This window comes from Haemorhous mexicanus, chromosome 3, assembly GCF_027477595.1.
Source record: "Haemorhous mexicanus isolate bHaeMex1 chromosome 3, bHaeMex1.pri, whole genome shotgun sequence".
Taxonomy (NCBI): domain Eukaryota; kingdom Metazoa; phylum Chordata; class Aves; order Passeriformes; family Fringillidae; genus Haemorhous; species Haemorhous mexicanus.
In genome coordinates, this window is record NC_082343.1 from 72,539,247 (window position 1) to 72,553,910 (window position 14,664).

The 14,664-nt window shown below is 45.0% G+C and overlaps 1 protein-coding gene across 1 annotated transcript; it reads left to right on the forward strand.

The window, feature by feature from the left end:
• The first annotated feature begins 3,148 nt into the window (after nt 1-3,148).
• On the forward strand, nt 3,149-12,461 carry OSTM1 (osteoclastogenesis associated transmembrane protein 1). The gene is made up of 6 exons (XM_059842336.1): nt 3,149-3,493; nt 6,256-6,370; nt 7,254-7,351; nt 8,330-8,494; nt 9,267-9,432; nt 9,740-12,461. Exons 1-6 carry the CDS (start codon nt 3,164-3,166, stop codon nt 9,793-9,795), a joined length of 930 nt encoding a protein of 309 aa, XP_059698319.1. The 5' UTR covers nt 3,149-3,163; the 3' UTR covers nt 9,796-12,461.
• Nucleotides 12,462-14,664: the final 2,203 nt, after the last annotated feature.

A 14,664-nucleotide genomic window follows, 5' to 3' on the forward strand; every position in this document is an offset into this window, starting at 1 on the left:
AGTCACCCCTGACTCCTTACACTCTTAGTCACCACTTAATTTTCTGGCACTGCCTTGACATTTATGGTCTCTTCCTCTTTTTCCAGCCTTCTGGTGTAAAGGTTTTATCCAAGCCATCATTCTTAAAAGATAACAAGAAAACTTGAAAAAAGAGTTTGTTTTTCAGCTCACAGTGGCATAATTCAGGAGAAATAGCACTGAAGGAAAGAGGGAGACTGACAGAGGGGACAAGCAGGTTCACACCTTCAAACTGTTCATTTTGCCTGGCTCACACTGCCATCTCCTCAGATCCAGCAAAATGGAATAGGAAATCAATACTCATTTTCTGTGTTCTGTTTCTGCACTTTAAAGGTAAGATTTTTCCCTCTGTGGAATGATGTTCTTGTCTAGTCAGGGCAGGTATTGAAACACTTGGATGTGTTTTCAAGAATAATTGGGTGTACCCACACCAGATTTCTGACATTTTTGAAAATTTCTGAGATTTGCTGGCCAAGGCCAAATCCTGCTTGTGAGTACAACTCCTTTGATGAGGTTCAGCAGAAAGGTAATGGCACCAAGTCTACAACAAAATTAACTGAATGAGCTTGACAGCCGAGTTCTCAGTGTAAATGCTTGTTTCTGCTCGGTAACCAAATTTATCTGTTTTCAGAGAAGAGGACCACGCCTTCTTCAAATCCAGCTCTGAACCACAGCTGTAAAAGTTAGTGACTTTCTTATTTTTTGCTTTGTAGTGTCATGTTTGTTTTGGATAAAAAGGAGAAGCACTTAGTGACGAGACATCTTCCTTATTGGTCTGTAGCAACTGGTTACACCTCGGAGATCTCATCTGAAAGTCTTCAGCTTTTTTTTTTTTTTTTTTTTTTATTCTCCCCCCTTCCCTTTTTGTTTTTTAAAATTTTTCTTTCTCCCTTTTCCCTTTCCTTTTTTTTTCCCCTCTCCACACCCCCCGAGTCTAGTTTTCACAATCAGGTAGACACATTATCTCACCGGAGAAAATTCAAGTCCGTTAAGACGCGGAAAAGCTCATCCCCGTTGACCCGCGAGATGAAGGCGCAGCTCTGCCCCCGCCAACCGGTCCCTCCCGGTGCCCGCAGACCCACACCAGGGACAACCCCGGTGAGGATGCCCAGAGCACCCTGCCCTGGCCTGGGGCGTGTTTGCATCGATCTCCCGGGATGCAGCTGCTGTCGGGGTGGTGCGGGACAGGCCGAGGTCCCTTTGCAGCCCCCGCGGCCCCTCGGTGGGACGATGAGCGGGAGTGCTGCTGCCCTCTCCCGGGGGATGTGGACAGCCCGGCCATGCCGCCCCGCCCGGCCCGAGCACCCCGCTCTGCAGGGACATCCTCTCTGCAGAGACACCCCGCTCGGCAGGGACACCCCGCTCGGCAGGGACATCCTCTCTGCAGGAACACCCCGCTCCCGGCTCGGGCAAACGGGGCTCTCTGGGCTTCGGCTGGCCCGAGGGTGGTTTAGGCGCGGCAGGCGGCTTCTTGTCCCCGTCTCAGGGCTGCGGGCGCCGGCTTGGTGCAGGCAGCGCAGCCGCCCCAGGGTTTCTCGGTGTTTTGGCCGCACCTCTGCTTGGGAGCCACGGAAGGGTGACTGTCTTCTGGTGCCGGGGCTACCTGGGCACACGCGTCCTGCTAAGTGGCCTCAGGCTTCTACTTGCTGGATGCTGTCCCCAAACCAGCAGGCGCTGTGCGGGAAGGTATTGCCTGGCCTTGGAAAAAACCTCCGCGGAACTTGCTTTGAGTCTGGGCAGCAAGGCTCAGGAAAGGTCTGACACCCAAACTAGGGCCCTTGCCCTGCTCATTTGCAAGTACAGACAGTGTGGTAAGTTTTTGACCACACTGCCACATTTGTCTGTGTCATACTCACAACGTCGTTTTCGTTTGTTTCATTCATTGCTTTAAAAGCCAGTTCTTCAGAGCAGAAGCATTCAGGACGCTCAGAGAAGGACAACTCTCTGTTGTGTGCTCCTTGCCTGTTGACAGCATCTGTACCACCACTTTTACTTCTGTGTGTTCACAAATCTGTCTTGGAAATTTCCACGCCGTGACGTTTGCTGCGTGGCTGGCACAAGGCAGCACCAGGTGAGGCCAGGCGACACGGTGCTGGTGGAACTGGGTACACCAGCTCTGGGAGCCACTTCAAAATGTCCTGAGCTCCCAGCAGCTGCCAAAACTGCCACGGCACTGTCGGCCAGCCCTGTGTCCCATCACCGCTGCCACTGAATCGGCTGCAAAAGAATGGATGGGGCCATTCGTGCTTGGCTCTGCTATTCCCAAAGGCAGCAGCATGCTATGGAATCGCAAGGCTCTCCTTCATCTCTGTGATGTGTATCTTACCAAAGCGCTACAAACCCCAGACTCAGTGAGAAGCCCACGGAAGAGGCTGAGAAGAGCTCGAGTCAGAAGGAACGGCCAATGGGGTCGGGGTCCTGCCAGGCAGAGCTATCGGATAACCTGGCACCTCAACCACCGGGAGCGGCTGCCCACTGCTCTGCTCATTCCTCCCGCTCCGAGAAGAGCTTTCCTTTGGTAGCTGTGGTTTTATTCGGAGTCTGCCAAGGGAAAGTTTGTAGCCAGGTACCAACAAAAGTGCCCAGCTTCAGATAAAATGTGTGAAATACTTCGTTTGCAGAAATTGCTGTTTATTTCTCCATCACAATTTTTCTCTGTTTGGGGGATTTTTTTCCCCTTAAGTTGTTGCTGTATTTGAACATATTTTAAAGTCACTTCCCACACGACAGATACTCTTAAAATCCCTTCTTGGGTGAAGAGAGTACGACTTGGATGAAACGTACGGCACAGAAACCGCGCAGCAGGATGCGTCCGAGGCAGGTACATCCCGCGGACACAAGCACAGCTCGCACACTCTCCCGGCCCTGGGGACACCCCAGCGCCGTGTTCCAGGTGGACCCCGGGAAGGACTCAGGGATGAGTCGCCGGGATAGACCCCGGGATGGACTCCTGGATGAGGGAGTCCCCGGGCTGGGCTCCCGGCCCGGCCCCCGGGACCTCCCGTATCGCCCCCTCCCCGTTCCCCGCCCCTCTCTCCGCCCCTTTCCCCGCCCCCGCCTCTTATTGACCAATCAGCGGCGGCGCTCCGGGGCGAGGGCCGGCTCTTTCCCGGCGTGGCGCTTCCGGTTCCTCGGCGCGGCCGCCATGGCGCCGCCGTGGTGTTTGTGCCGGGCGCCGCTGCTGGCGCTGGCCTTGGCCTTGCTTGGCCTCGCCGCCGCCGCGGGGCCGCGCCAGACCCCGGCGCTGGAGCTGGCGCAGGAGCTGGCGGAGGAGCTGTGGAGCGCGGGGCTGCCCGGCGACCTGCCCGAGCTGGAGCCCGAGTGCCGCAGCCTGCTGGCCGCCTTCGCGGAGGGCAGCGCGGCGCTGACGGGCTGCCTGGGCCGGCGCGCCCGCCCGGTGCGGCTGTGCCAGGGCTGCCACGGCCACTACCGCCGCCTGCTCGCACAGTACGGCAGCATCGCCCGCGCCGTCGGGGTGCGTCCGTGGGACCGAGGGGGGTGCGTGGCTGCCGGGGCGGGCTGGGGGCCTGGCCCGTCTCCTTGAGGCCTCCAGGCCTGTGAGTTCCGTGCCGGAACTTTCCTGCCTCGGGAAGGCAGGCTGAAAGCCTCGCTGGGGTGCGCAGGGCAGCTTGGCAGAGGCTGGGGGTGTTGGGGAAGCGCTGCTGCCAGGGACGGCCTCCTCCTCCTGCTGTGTTGCGGCACGGTCCGTGCCGCCCGCTCCCGGCGTGGTTGGGGGCAAGTGGCTCCAGCTGCGGAGAAAGGTGTGGAGTGGAAAAACTTGATTTGTTCTTGCTGATGGAGCACTGCCCTGGCTCACAGGTTGTATGAGCACTAATGGGGGGCACTGCTAGAGCTTAGCTGCCTGGCACTTCCCGGAAAATTGATGGCCTGTGAAGCTGTGGTGAGTGAGGCACATCATCTTGTGAGGAGCCGTGTCACGGTGTTCTTCCTCCAAAGCTGATGGGAGAGTGTGTAGAAAGTCTGAGCACTGGCGGGGGTCAGTGCACCCTACTGCTGGGAGAACGTTGACTGAAGCTGGGTCTTCTATTTACATCCTCCATCGAGTTGATCCCATTGTAAAAGTTAGTTCCTTAGATAATGTGAGGATGACATTAGTGAATCAGACCAAAGGGCCTTTGTTCTGTGATGATGGCTAAAAGTGGGTGCCCTGGTAAGAGAACTGACAGAGAGCAAATTTATGGGAGTATGTACCCTAGATTGTGCTTTCAGTCTTGGGATTTCTGAATTCCAAGATTTAGAATTGCCTTTGATGAGAAAAGTCTGTTTCTCTCTAAGCCCAGGTGATAAATAGGCGCCCCAGTGGCCTGTGAACCATTTCACTGCACGGTCTCCTGTCATTAGAGAAGTATCAGTGCTGCTTTTGGGTAGTGTTTTGGGTTGTTTTCCTATTTCCCCTCACCCCCCCCAGTGCTTGTATTGGAAGAGTGCATGCATGTTCCCTGGGTGATTGTCCTCTCCAGGGCAAATATGTAGCCAGTGGTCTCTTGATTTAGTTTGCAAACTTGTGGTCTATTTGTTTCTTTTATGGAAGCTGTTTCACACCAGTGACTAGGCAGCGTGAAAGAGAGAAATTGAATGTGTAATTCTCTTGGGTACTTTTGCCATGATATTTTGGCTAGGATTAAGTAGCCAGATGTATTGTAGTACTTAGAATATGTATGAACTCATTTCAGTTGCTGTGCTTGAGTACTAGCAGCCCGGGAGGACTAGTCCACTATGTGGTCTGGAAGGCACTTCTGTTGGCTTTCCTTCTGTGTGTGGATTAACTAACTAGGTGAATAAAGGAGGTGGCCTCTTGCAACCTCAGTCCCTGATTACAGTTAATCAGGTATCTGATGTTTTTATCTTAACAGTGGTTAAGAGTGCAGTGTGACGGGAGCAGCCAGTTTGAGTTTTGGACATCTCTGAAATATAAAATCCTCCTCACCGGGCTAATTAAAGAATCAATTAGGCAAACTTTATTTAAGGAATGGTTTAGGTCTGTGTGATTCAGTTTTGATAAAGTGCTTTTTCCTACTCATGAGCCCAGGTGGTGAGGAAGCTTCACAGCCTTTGTGAAGAAACCAGAGTTTCATGCATAAACAATATTCTTTCATATCTGTAACTTAGTAGAAATGAAAGCGGGCAAGTGTGGGAGTTACCAGATGTGGCAATATTTGACTTCTGCAACTGAGCCTCCAGGGAAAGTTCTTATTTAACCTCCCCTGCTCATTTTAACACAGAGAGGCAGAAACTGGATCTCTTGTAAAGCACTGTAAGGAACAAGTTTCTCATTAAAGAGATTATTTTTTTCTGTGTCCCACATCACTTATCAAAGAGGCTTTTGGCAGCTTTGGCAATTTTGAGAAGTGCTTAAGTCAATTTAGCAGCCAGACACCAGGAGCTAGACTGTGGGAGTCAGCTGACTGGAGGTCATGGTTCTGTATCTGAATTCTGATCAGAATACTTCCTGTTTATTCTGCAACTGCTTTTACAGTCACTGTGTGGTTTTTTATAAGGTTCGTCCAGAGAATAAGTTGTGGTAAGAGTTGTGGCAGAGCCTGCTTTGAGGATGGGGGTGCATTGAACAGCTCACTAAGACAGATGAGCTTGGTAGCTGTGTCTGGGGAGGTGAGAGCTTGGCCTGGACATGTGCTTGGGAGAATGAGCACAGGCACTGCTCCACAGAGGACTCTGTTCCTCTGGTGTTGCTGCACAGGGGAAGTTTGCTGCTGATAGAGTACATTGGTGCAGCAGTTTGGAGGCTGTTTCTATTTGGGTTTGGTTTGTTTGAGGCCAGTCTGCTGGTTCAGCTCCCTCAACTCTTCCTTTTGTCTAATGAGAATGACCCTGTCGTCTTCTCTGACTGCACATGCCTTGAGCTAGCTCCTGGGCTGTGGCCCAGGAATGGATGAATGTGAGCCACCTGGCAGAGAAGGTCCTGTCTGTGTGCTTGGTTTTTCTTTTCTTTTTTTTTTTTTGCCATGTATTTTTGACTGACTTGCATGTAGCCCTAGTAGACCTGCAGAGACTGTGTGCAGTAAGCTGTGTTCTTCACAGTATGAATTGGAGAATCAAAAGACTTTTGTTCCATCACTTCTGCTCTGCCTTTTCCAGAAATATCCGTGTGATGTGTTGTGATTGTTTTAGATGCGCTTGTGTAAAATACATTTCAGAAATTCCCCTTTGTATTTTTAACACTTCTTCACTTCCTTTCTTGTTTCTTTTTGTTTCTAGAATTCCTCTGAGAGCCACAATTGTGCCAAAAGCATCTTGACCTCAGACAGGCTGCACATAGTTGTGACCCTTTCGGAGTTCTTCAATGAAACCTGGGAGGCAGCCAACTGCGCAAGTACGTGACTCATTCTGTAGCTCTCATGCTACTGTGATGACGTAGCCCCTAAAATTTGCACAGATCAGAATTGTGCGTGTTTGTTTGAATACAGCCAGTAGATAACACACAAATCCTGAGCTATAGCCACTCCAAGAGTGCTTTCTCTTGTAAGGGCCAAAATCTGAGGGCAGTAGTCTGTCAGAAAACTACTGATGGTGCTTACTACTTCCAGGAGAATTTCCTAGGACGTTGGCTTGCTTTCACAGTGCTGTTGCTGAACTCCTAAATTCCTCAAATAATGTTGTTTTTAAAAGTCTGGCTGATTAGAGCGCCTGAAGTAGGGTAGGATGGATGGAAGTAGTAACATGGGGTTGACCCCATGACTAGAAGGAAAGCCCCAGAGCTTCTGTCAAAGCTGGTAAAAAGCTCAGCTCTTTTCTTAAAGAAAAATAATTACACTGTGATTTCTACTATTGTGTTCATGGTCTAGCTGTTTCCTGGGTGCTCTCCATTTCATCTCTGCTGCTGGTGCTTCTGCTTCCACAAAATGGCTGTTACTGTTGCTGGGCAAAGCCAGATTTGTAGGCTGGGAAATAAAAGTAATGTCTTGTTTTATTTCGAAGTCCAAAGATAATTCAGTCTCCCTCTTCAGAAAGCTCTTGATGATAGTCTTCATCTTTCACTTAATCAAGGCAAATTAATTCTGAAATGTGTTCTCGATGAAGCATTAGGTCAGCAGGTCTGAGATATCAGTGGCAGGCAGATAAGGAAACCGCAGTGTTGACTAGACCTATCCTTTATAGTTGAGAGCTCTTTTTGCCGGAGTAGAGTGTCTGGGGCTTGCTGGCTGTGGAAATGTTAGAAATTAAAATTTCCCAATGTTTTTCTTTCTTTTCAACAGATTGTTTAAGGAATAACAGTGAGGGGTTATCAAATTCTACTGAAGAATTCCTGGATTTATTCAATAAATCTCTGACATGTTTTGAACATAACCTTCAGGTATTTATGCTGTGTATTTAAGAAAGCACTAAATCCTCTAACTGCTACTGAAATTTTATTTATGCTGAATAAACTGCAGATGCAGACTAGGCAAATAAACTGCTGCTGAGTTTGTGAATTGTAGGCAGATAAATCCATGATCGGTAAAATGCAGTTGTTTACAGACCGAGTGCCTGAAATTAATTCTAATTGATACTCACCTTGACTTCATTTTGTCTGTAATTGCAGTGCTACTTTACATCAAAATTTCTGAATTCACAATAGTTGATAATTACATAGTAAAAACCAGCATGTCTGCATGCTCTTGCTTTGTAGAATTGTTGTCTTTTTTATGTAGAATTTCAGTCTTTAAATATCCTTTTGATAATATGTACTAGCTCAGAAGTACCAGACACCTTTAATTCTTGTAGCATTTCTTTTGACTGTTAAAATTACTAGTAGTTAAAGGTTGGCCATATTTCAAAGACAATATAACTTCCTTAGTGAAACAAATGTGGTAACTGTCTTCAGAGAAAATTCCCTATATAGCTTAAGAAACTGCGTATTCCATTTCAATCAGAAGCTGGTCAGATTTCAGGATCATCCAGAAGTAAAATAGGTTTACTTCAATGGGCATGGGACAATCTTTGGGTAAACTATCTGCTTCTTTATTAATGCTTTTTAAGAAATGTACCTTTATAGACCTTGGTCAGGAGCAGTGTGGACTGGCTTATTGGAAACTTGGAGTGATTAAACTAGAATTTAACCCAGTGGTCAGTGGGTAGCTGGTGCAGCCATTGCTGGGATGAAATATCTTCAGAGATTGTAGTTTTCTTTTCAAGTGTCCTGTATTGCATTCGTGGAGTGCTGAAGGCCACGGATGGAAAGGATTGCTTGGTATGGCACAGTCTGTCCTGGTCAATGTCAGTAGTAACAAATCAAACCAATTTTTTGTTTAATGCCTTAAACTGTCATTTATTCAGAGTTTTATAACCCTAGGGGCAAGACATTGATTTGTCACCAAATAACTACACAGAAGTGTGCAAAAACTGCAATGAAACCTACATGAAATTGAATGACCTGTATAACCACCTGCAGAGGCTCAACAGGCAAGGCGGTGAATCTGCTCACTCTGCACACTTGTGTATTGACGTGGAAGATGCAGTAAGTGTTTGTTAATGCACTTTATTCATCCGAGCCATTTGTGCTTTTCATACTAGGATTGCGTTTTCCTTCAGACAGGGGGCAGTGCCTTTGGCAGGCTGGTGTCCCATGGTGGGAGGTGCTTGGTGGGGCTGTCCTGTGAGGTCCTGCCCTTAGGCGGTGCCACAGGAGTGTGACTGAAGCTCCTGATCTCCTGAACCCATACCAGTTTGAGTAGCTGCACTTTCATTTCTTTTTACTGTGAAGGAGATGGATTTAAAAAAAATAAATCTCTTAATCTTCTGGCTTTTAATGTGAGGCTTTACTGCTATTGTTGTAGCTGGTGTGCTAATTGATTCCTTATTACAGCAGCTGTTTCTAGGGATCCTCAGCATTGATGACATATGTTTGGAAAAAGCTTTGATATATTGTGGGGTTAAAAAGTGGCTGGGCTGAAGGAGTGCTCCTCAAAAGTATGGAATTAGCCCTGTCCCCACAGATTATCAGTGAGGGCTCTGGAAAGCAGGCATGCAGCAGTGTCTACATGTATCTGAGTACAGTATGTTTTTGAAGCTTATGAAAGTTTTGATGTGAAATCTTGGCTCCATCTAAATAGTTTGTTTCAACATTTCCAGGTACTTGCTTGCTTTTGGGGGGAGATGTGTTCAAGTGCAATTTTCTGAGGTGTTACTTGAGCACTTGCATATCTTGAGGCCTGACTGTTTGCCATGCCATGCTGCACAGAAAAAATGCATGTGCTTGCTTTCATGGTTTGCTTGTGTTTTCTTTTTAGATGAACATCACTCGGAAGCTTTGGAGCAGGACGTTCAACTGTTCTCTTCCCTGCAGTGATACAGTCCCAGTGATTGCAGTTTCATCCTTTATCCTCTTCCTACCTATTGTTTTTTATCTTAGTAGCTTCCTTCACTCGAAGCAGAAGAAACGGATACTCATTTTGCGTAAGTGGTGGTGTTGGCATTTCTCTGTTGGACTTGGGAGGTGCCAGGGATTTGCTTGGCTCTTGTGGGAGAGGAGGCCCAGCCAGCTCTGCCTGCAGCTGTGCTGACGGCGCTAATAGCATCTATTAGTCTGCTGCTGTCCCCTGAAGAAGGGTAGGAAAGAGCTTCAGCCATATCTTTTCATTAAAGTTTCTGGATGTGAACAGAAAGCTGTTTGCAAGTCTGTGTCGGATAAATAGAGGGAGTGGAGAGACTAGTTTTGTGGAATTCTTTGTGTTTAATTTTCATATAATTTTTCCCTTTCTAGCCAAACGCATCCAGTCAAATGCCAATCTTGTGAACATCCAAGAAAAATACAGCTGAGCTGCAAAACAAAACCTGAGAGCTGCTGCTGGTATACAGTGGGTACAATTGTGTTGGAATGAGGCCGGCACAAAAGAGGAGTTAATTATGGTTTAGTGTAATGATACAGAGCAACACAAGTTAAACAAAATGCTGTCTGACTTCTAAGCGAGGATATTAACAAACATGACAAGGCAGGGCTATGTGACACTGTATGGACTCTGGTTTTGAAAAATCTGTGGGGTTTTTTTTTCAGTCAGGGCTGAAGCTATGTTTTTCTGTTCCTAAGCTTTTGTACTTCACATCGGTAGAGTAGCTACACTTTCCTTGCATGGTATTTTTCTATATTTGCTTCACAAAAAACTGAGATTTTGAATCTTTTCAAAGTGATTTTGATAGACAAAATTTCAAATAATGTTTTATGTTTCTGCTTAAAACATTACTTTGAATTCCACATAATAGTCAGACTTGGGATGGAAGGAACCCTTCAAAAAAGTTCCCATCTTTCCTATACCACCAAAGAGTCATGCTGCTGGCATCTGTTAAAAAAGAGGCATGAAATATGCCGAGAAAGTGGTAATATATAGTATCTAAAATGGCAACAAAAGCAGCTCAACTGCCAGTGCTGGACTTGAATAGTAATTATTGATGGCTACAGTATGCTGTTTTCTCTGAAACTGGTGGCATATTTAGTCTTTTGCACACTTTAACCACTAAAATTGTTGCTTTTCAAATTTTACATTTTCAGAAGCTAATTTTACATACCTGCTTGGGTAACAAGGTTTCACTCTCTGTTTATTATGCCATTTGCTTTCCTTTTTAATTCTAATGTTTTAGTGGTTTTTTTGTTTTGTAGAGGAGAAGTGAAGTAAAGTCAAGTCACTGGAAATGCTGGATTTACTGGTCTAGAGCTTGCTGTGGCTTAATACAGAGGTGTTTACAGGAACTTTGTCGGGTAGAAGTTGTGTTTTCTAGGTAATCTGTTTTAGCAGTAAATGAACCAGTGGGTTCTCTTAAAAACTGTTCTGAAAAATATGAATATACTGTGTTGGGAGTTGGTGACTTTCAAGAAATAGTTTTAAAATATTTTTCCTGTGAAATAGATGGATGTAAACAAATTCCAGCTTGGTGAACTCTAAAGTTGATGGAGAAATTAGTGCAATAACTGTGGGGATGGGTGGTGCTGCTGTCAGCACCAAATTGTGGGCACAATTTGATGGCTGCAGCAATAGTGGCAGGTCAGTTTGTTTATTGTATTTCTGATTTGGGAGAGTGGTGGTGTTTAAATTATTTATAGCTGTACCTGAGGTTAATGAATGCCAAAGCTTTTGCTCCAATTTTTCAATGTATTTTCTAACCTGGAGATAAAAAAGAATGGTCATTACAGCAAAAAAAAAAAAAAAAAAAAAAAATTCTCTTGGAATCTGTGCCTGATGTCTGTCAGAATGCCCTGTGAAGTAGTTGTATTTGATTTGCATTGGAGCCTATAATGTTGATTTTTTTTTTCCTTTGCACTAAGGCTCAAATAAATATATAAAAGTGTAACAAAAGCTCTTCAAATAATTTGTTTTATTAATTATTTTATTTTTATTTGTTAATTTTCTTCTGTTAGGATATTCTGTTGGTTTTGAAGTCAAGTTTAACAAGTTTTATTAAACAGTATGTTTAATAATAAGAAAAATACTGTCTTAGTAACTGGTCCCACCCATATGATTTCCTTTTTGTGTTTTATGAGAAAGCAGTATCTATCTTCCTCTGTGTAACATGTGAATTACTAGATCAGCAGTCACTTTGTTTTAGGCAGTTTACAACAACGATATAAAACTGTGTTTCTCTTGCATAACACTACCTTCATTTGGCTGGGAGAGGCAAGCTGCCTTTTAAGAAAAAAAAGTATTTTTTATATCTATTATTCTTTAACTTCAACTTTCTGGTACTTACTCAGCTGCCTGCTCTAATAGCATTACATTGATTTGGGACATCATATGATTGAGAGCTGTTCAAAGGAATCTTTCATTCGTGCAGATAAAGCCAGTTTGTATGTGCAGCATTTCAGAATGACAGCTTTTATACTGTAAGCGGTGGCTTTTTGAGCACATTCATGTTAAGTAGGTCTGAAAGTCATTACTTTTGGATATGGTGGTTAAGCACTTTAAAAAAAAAAAAAAAATCAGCTTTTCTTATTTTCCTGGCTCCTAAGCCAAACGGAAATACTCATGTGACTTTTGTCGTTTTTGATTTTAAAGCAGCAGCAAAGTTTACACTTGAGATTTTAAATGTTAAATCCACTATCTTCTCCTTTTTTTTCCTACCCCCCCGGACTTTCTACTGTAAACTTTCTTTACACAGTGTTATAATTTTGGTAGGCTATTTCGTATATAAATTGATTTGAATTCTCTTTATACTCTATTTGCTAGAGAAATGTGGAAGAAAACAGACTTTTAAAAGAGAAATAGAATTCTTTTTGCTGCTAGTCTTTCATCTTTTGTTTGTTTTTTTCCTTTTTGGTATTATATGTATTAAAAAGCATAAACTTTGAAATACTGGTTGTTTGTATTTTTTTTTTTTTTGGTGGAAATAAAGATTTCTTACTGTGTGAGGTCGCACTTTGATTCTTATTTATACTTACTAGGAAACCCCTAAATGTGCAAAGTCAGCTCAAATAAAGATTGTCACTAAACAGTGAACAGCGTGGTTACTTAATTGCTTCATCTGTAGTAGTTTTATACTCCTCCTGTTCTGGGTTTGTGTTCAGAAGCACCTGCTTATTATTCTTCATTATGCTGTTTGCAGGACAACAGCCCCAGAACGGTTTTTTCAAAGTAGTGCTGTGCTGAATTACAGAACAGCCTCTGCTGGGAGGGTGGAGTTTCAGCTCTGTTGAAGCCTGCTGCGGTCTGTGGCAAGGCTCGTGTTAGCTGCGACTGACTTTCATGGGTGGGTGTGCAGCAGTAAGGCAGCTGGGGCTAACTTGCTGTTTTTGTTGGGGGGAGGCTTTTGGTTGCCAGCCCCTTGGAACTTCAACAGACACCATGTTGTATCGCTGCTGGGCTGCAGGGTTTAAAAAGCAGCAGCGCAGTGCCTCACCATGGAGAGAGTCGGGTGTCTCGCCTGGTGGCAGGAGCCTTGTACTCTAATGCTGCGATTTGCAAAGGCAGAGCCAAGTCTTGTCCCTTGCAAGGGACGTCCAGGAAGGCGGGGGGAGCTGCAATGTCGGTGTGGTTCTAGCTGCCTGTATGCTCGGGACAGGAACTTGAAAGGGAATCTGCGCAGGAGAAGGGCAGCTGGGAGGAGTAGAGGATTTAATTGATGAGTGGAGCAGAGGTTCAGTGCAGCTGAGCTTGAGACCCGCACTGGTCTGCCCTGGGGGCCTGCACAGGTCACAGCTGGGAGTGAGGAGTAGGATGACAGCAGAGACTTGCTTCTGACTTAAAAGCAACTGCTTTCTTCTGGGAGGGTACCTGGATTGTGTGATGGTGTTGAAATAATCCTAGTTCAAAGGTTCTTTAAAGCTCCTGGTCTATTTTGAGCTAAGTGAGGACTCCAGTTTAGCACTAAACAAGGGACATTAAAAAAAAAACAAATATAGTTTTTTTTTTTTTTTTTTTTTTTTTTTTGTGTAATGGCTGCTGTCTGCATCTTCATTAAATATCTGCTATAATCACAAAATGGCTTCAGTTTCCTAACGTTTTGTTTCTGGTGCTTTCTGCCCAGTTAATCAAGTACTGTCAAATCTTGTGTTTCTGCTAATTTCTACCTTAGTTTTCATGCCCTGAATATAGAGTTCCTCTGGAATGATAAGCTGTGTGATTAGCAAAATCACTGTACTCCTAATCAGAATGTATGGGTAACTTATCAATTTTTGTTCATATTTCATTGTGAATTTTTCCTCTGGGACTGATGTAAGCACTTTTAGCCTGACCTTCATTAAGCTTGTGCAGGATATGCATTCTGTGTCTTTGCTAGAGTGAAAAGTTACATTGGAAGAGCGAAGACAGTAAATTCTGCAAGACTTCTCTGGAGTGTTGCTTCTCCCAGCATTGTGATGGGTGTTGCTACTTGCTGGAGGCAGCCAGAGTGATTTATGTGCTTTGTGTTGTGCTGAGAGTTGAGGTGCAGTTTCTACCTTGGAGATACTAACCTAATCTAAGACAAAAATAACATGGAAAGGAAGAAAACAGGTGATGTGATCAGTGACCATCAGTTGTGTGATAGCTGTATCAAACACCTGCACTTGGAAGAGGTTACTGGCATCTTTGCTGTCCTTTCAAGTGTTCCTGGCACAGTCTGTACCCAGGACTGGGTGTGGGCTTAGGGAGCTGTCAGATCAGCATCTTCTTCTGTGATGGCAGCAGCTTCAGTGCTTTGCTCTGCTGGAAAGCTGGTGCTGCTCCAAACTGGTTTCCTCCTGCATCTGCTCCGAACTGTGGCAAGGACATTGCCAGGGAACTGGTGCTGTGGGGAAGAAATGTGGGGATACTCTAGAGTACGGCTTTGAAAGGAGCCTGTTGCTTGAAATATGAGCTAGGTTTGGGCTTTTGCACTTCTGTGCATCCTGTTTGCAAAGAGGATTGAGCAGAGTAGGGCTGACCGAGCACAAAGACAGCAGGGACACTGCTGCAATGTTTTGCCATGTCAGAGAGGCAAAGTTGTGTCAAGTAAATGCTAATTATTTTTTAACAATATCTTAATTAGTTGTGGCAGAAATAAGTTAAATAGTTACATCAGCTCTAATCTTCCTCTGCTCCCATCTGAGGTGCAAATAATGGATTTTTTTTTCCAAATAATTATTAAAAGAAAGATACTTGCTAGTAGCTCAGTTGAATTTTTAACTTTTAATACTGAAAATTCTCCTCTGGTGCCAGCACAGTAAGTATCATGGATTGCTGC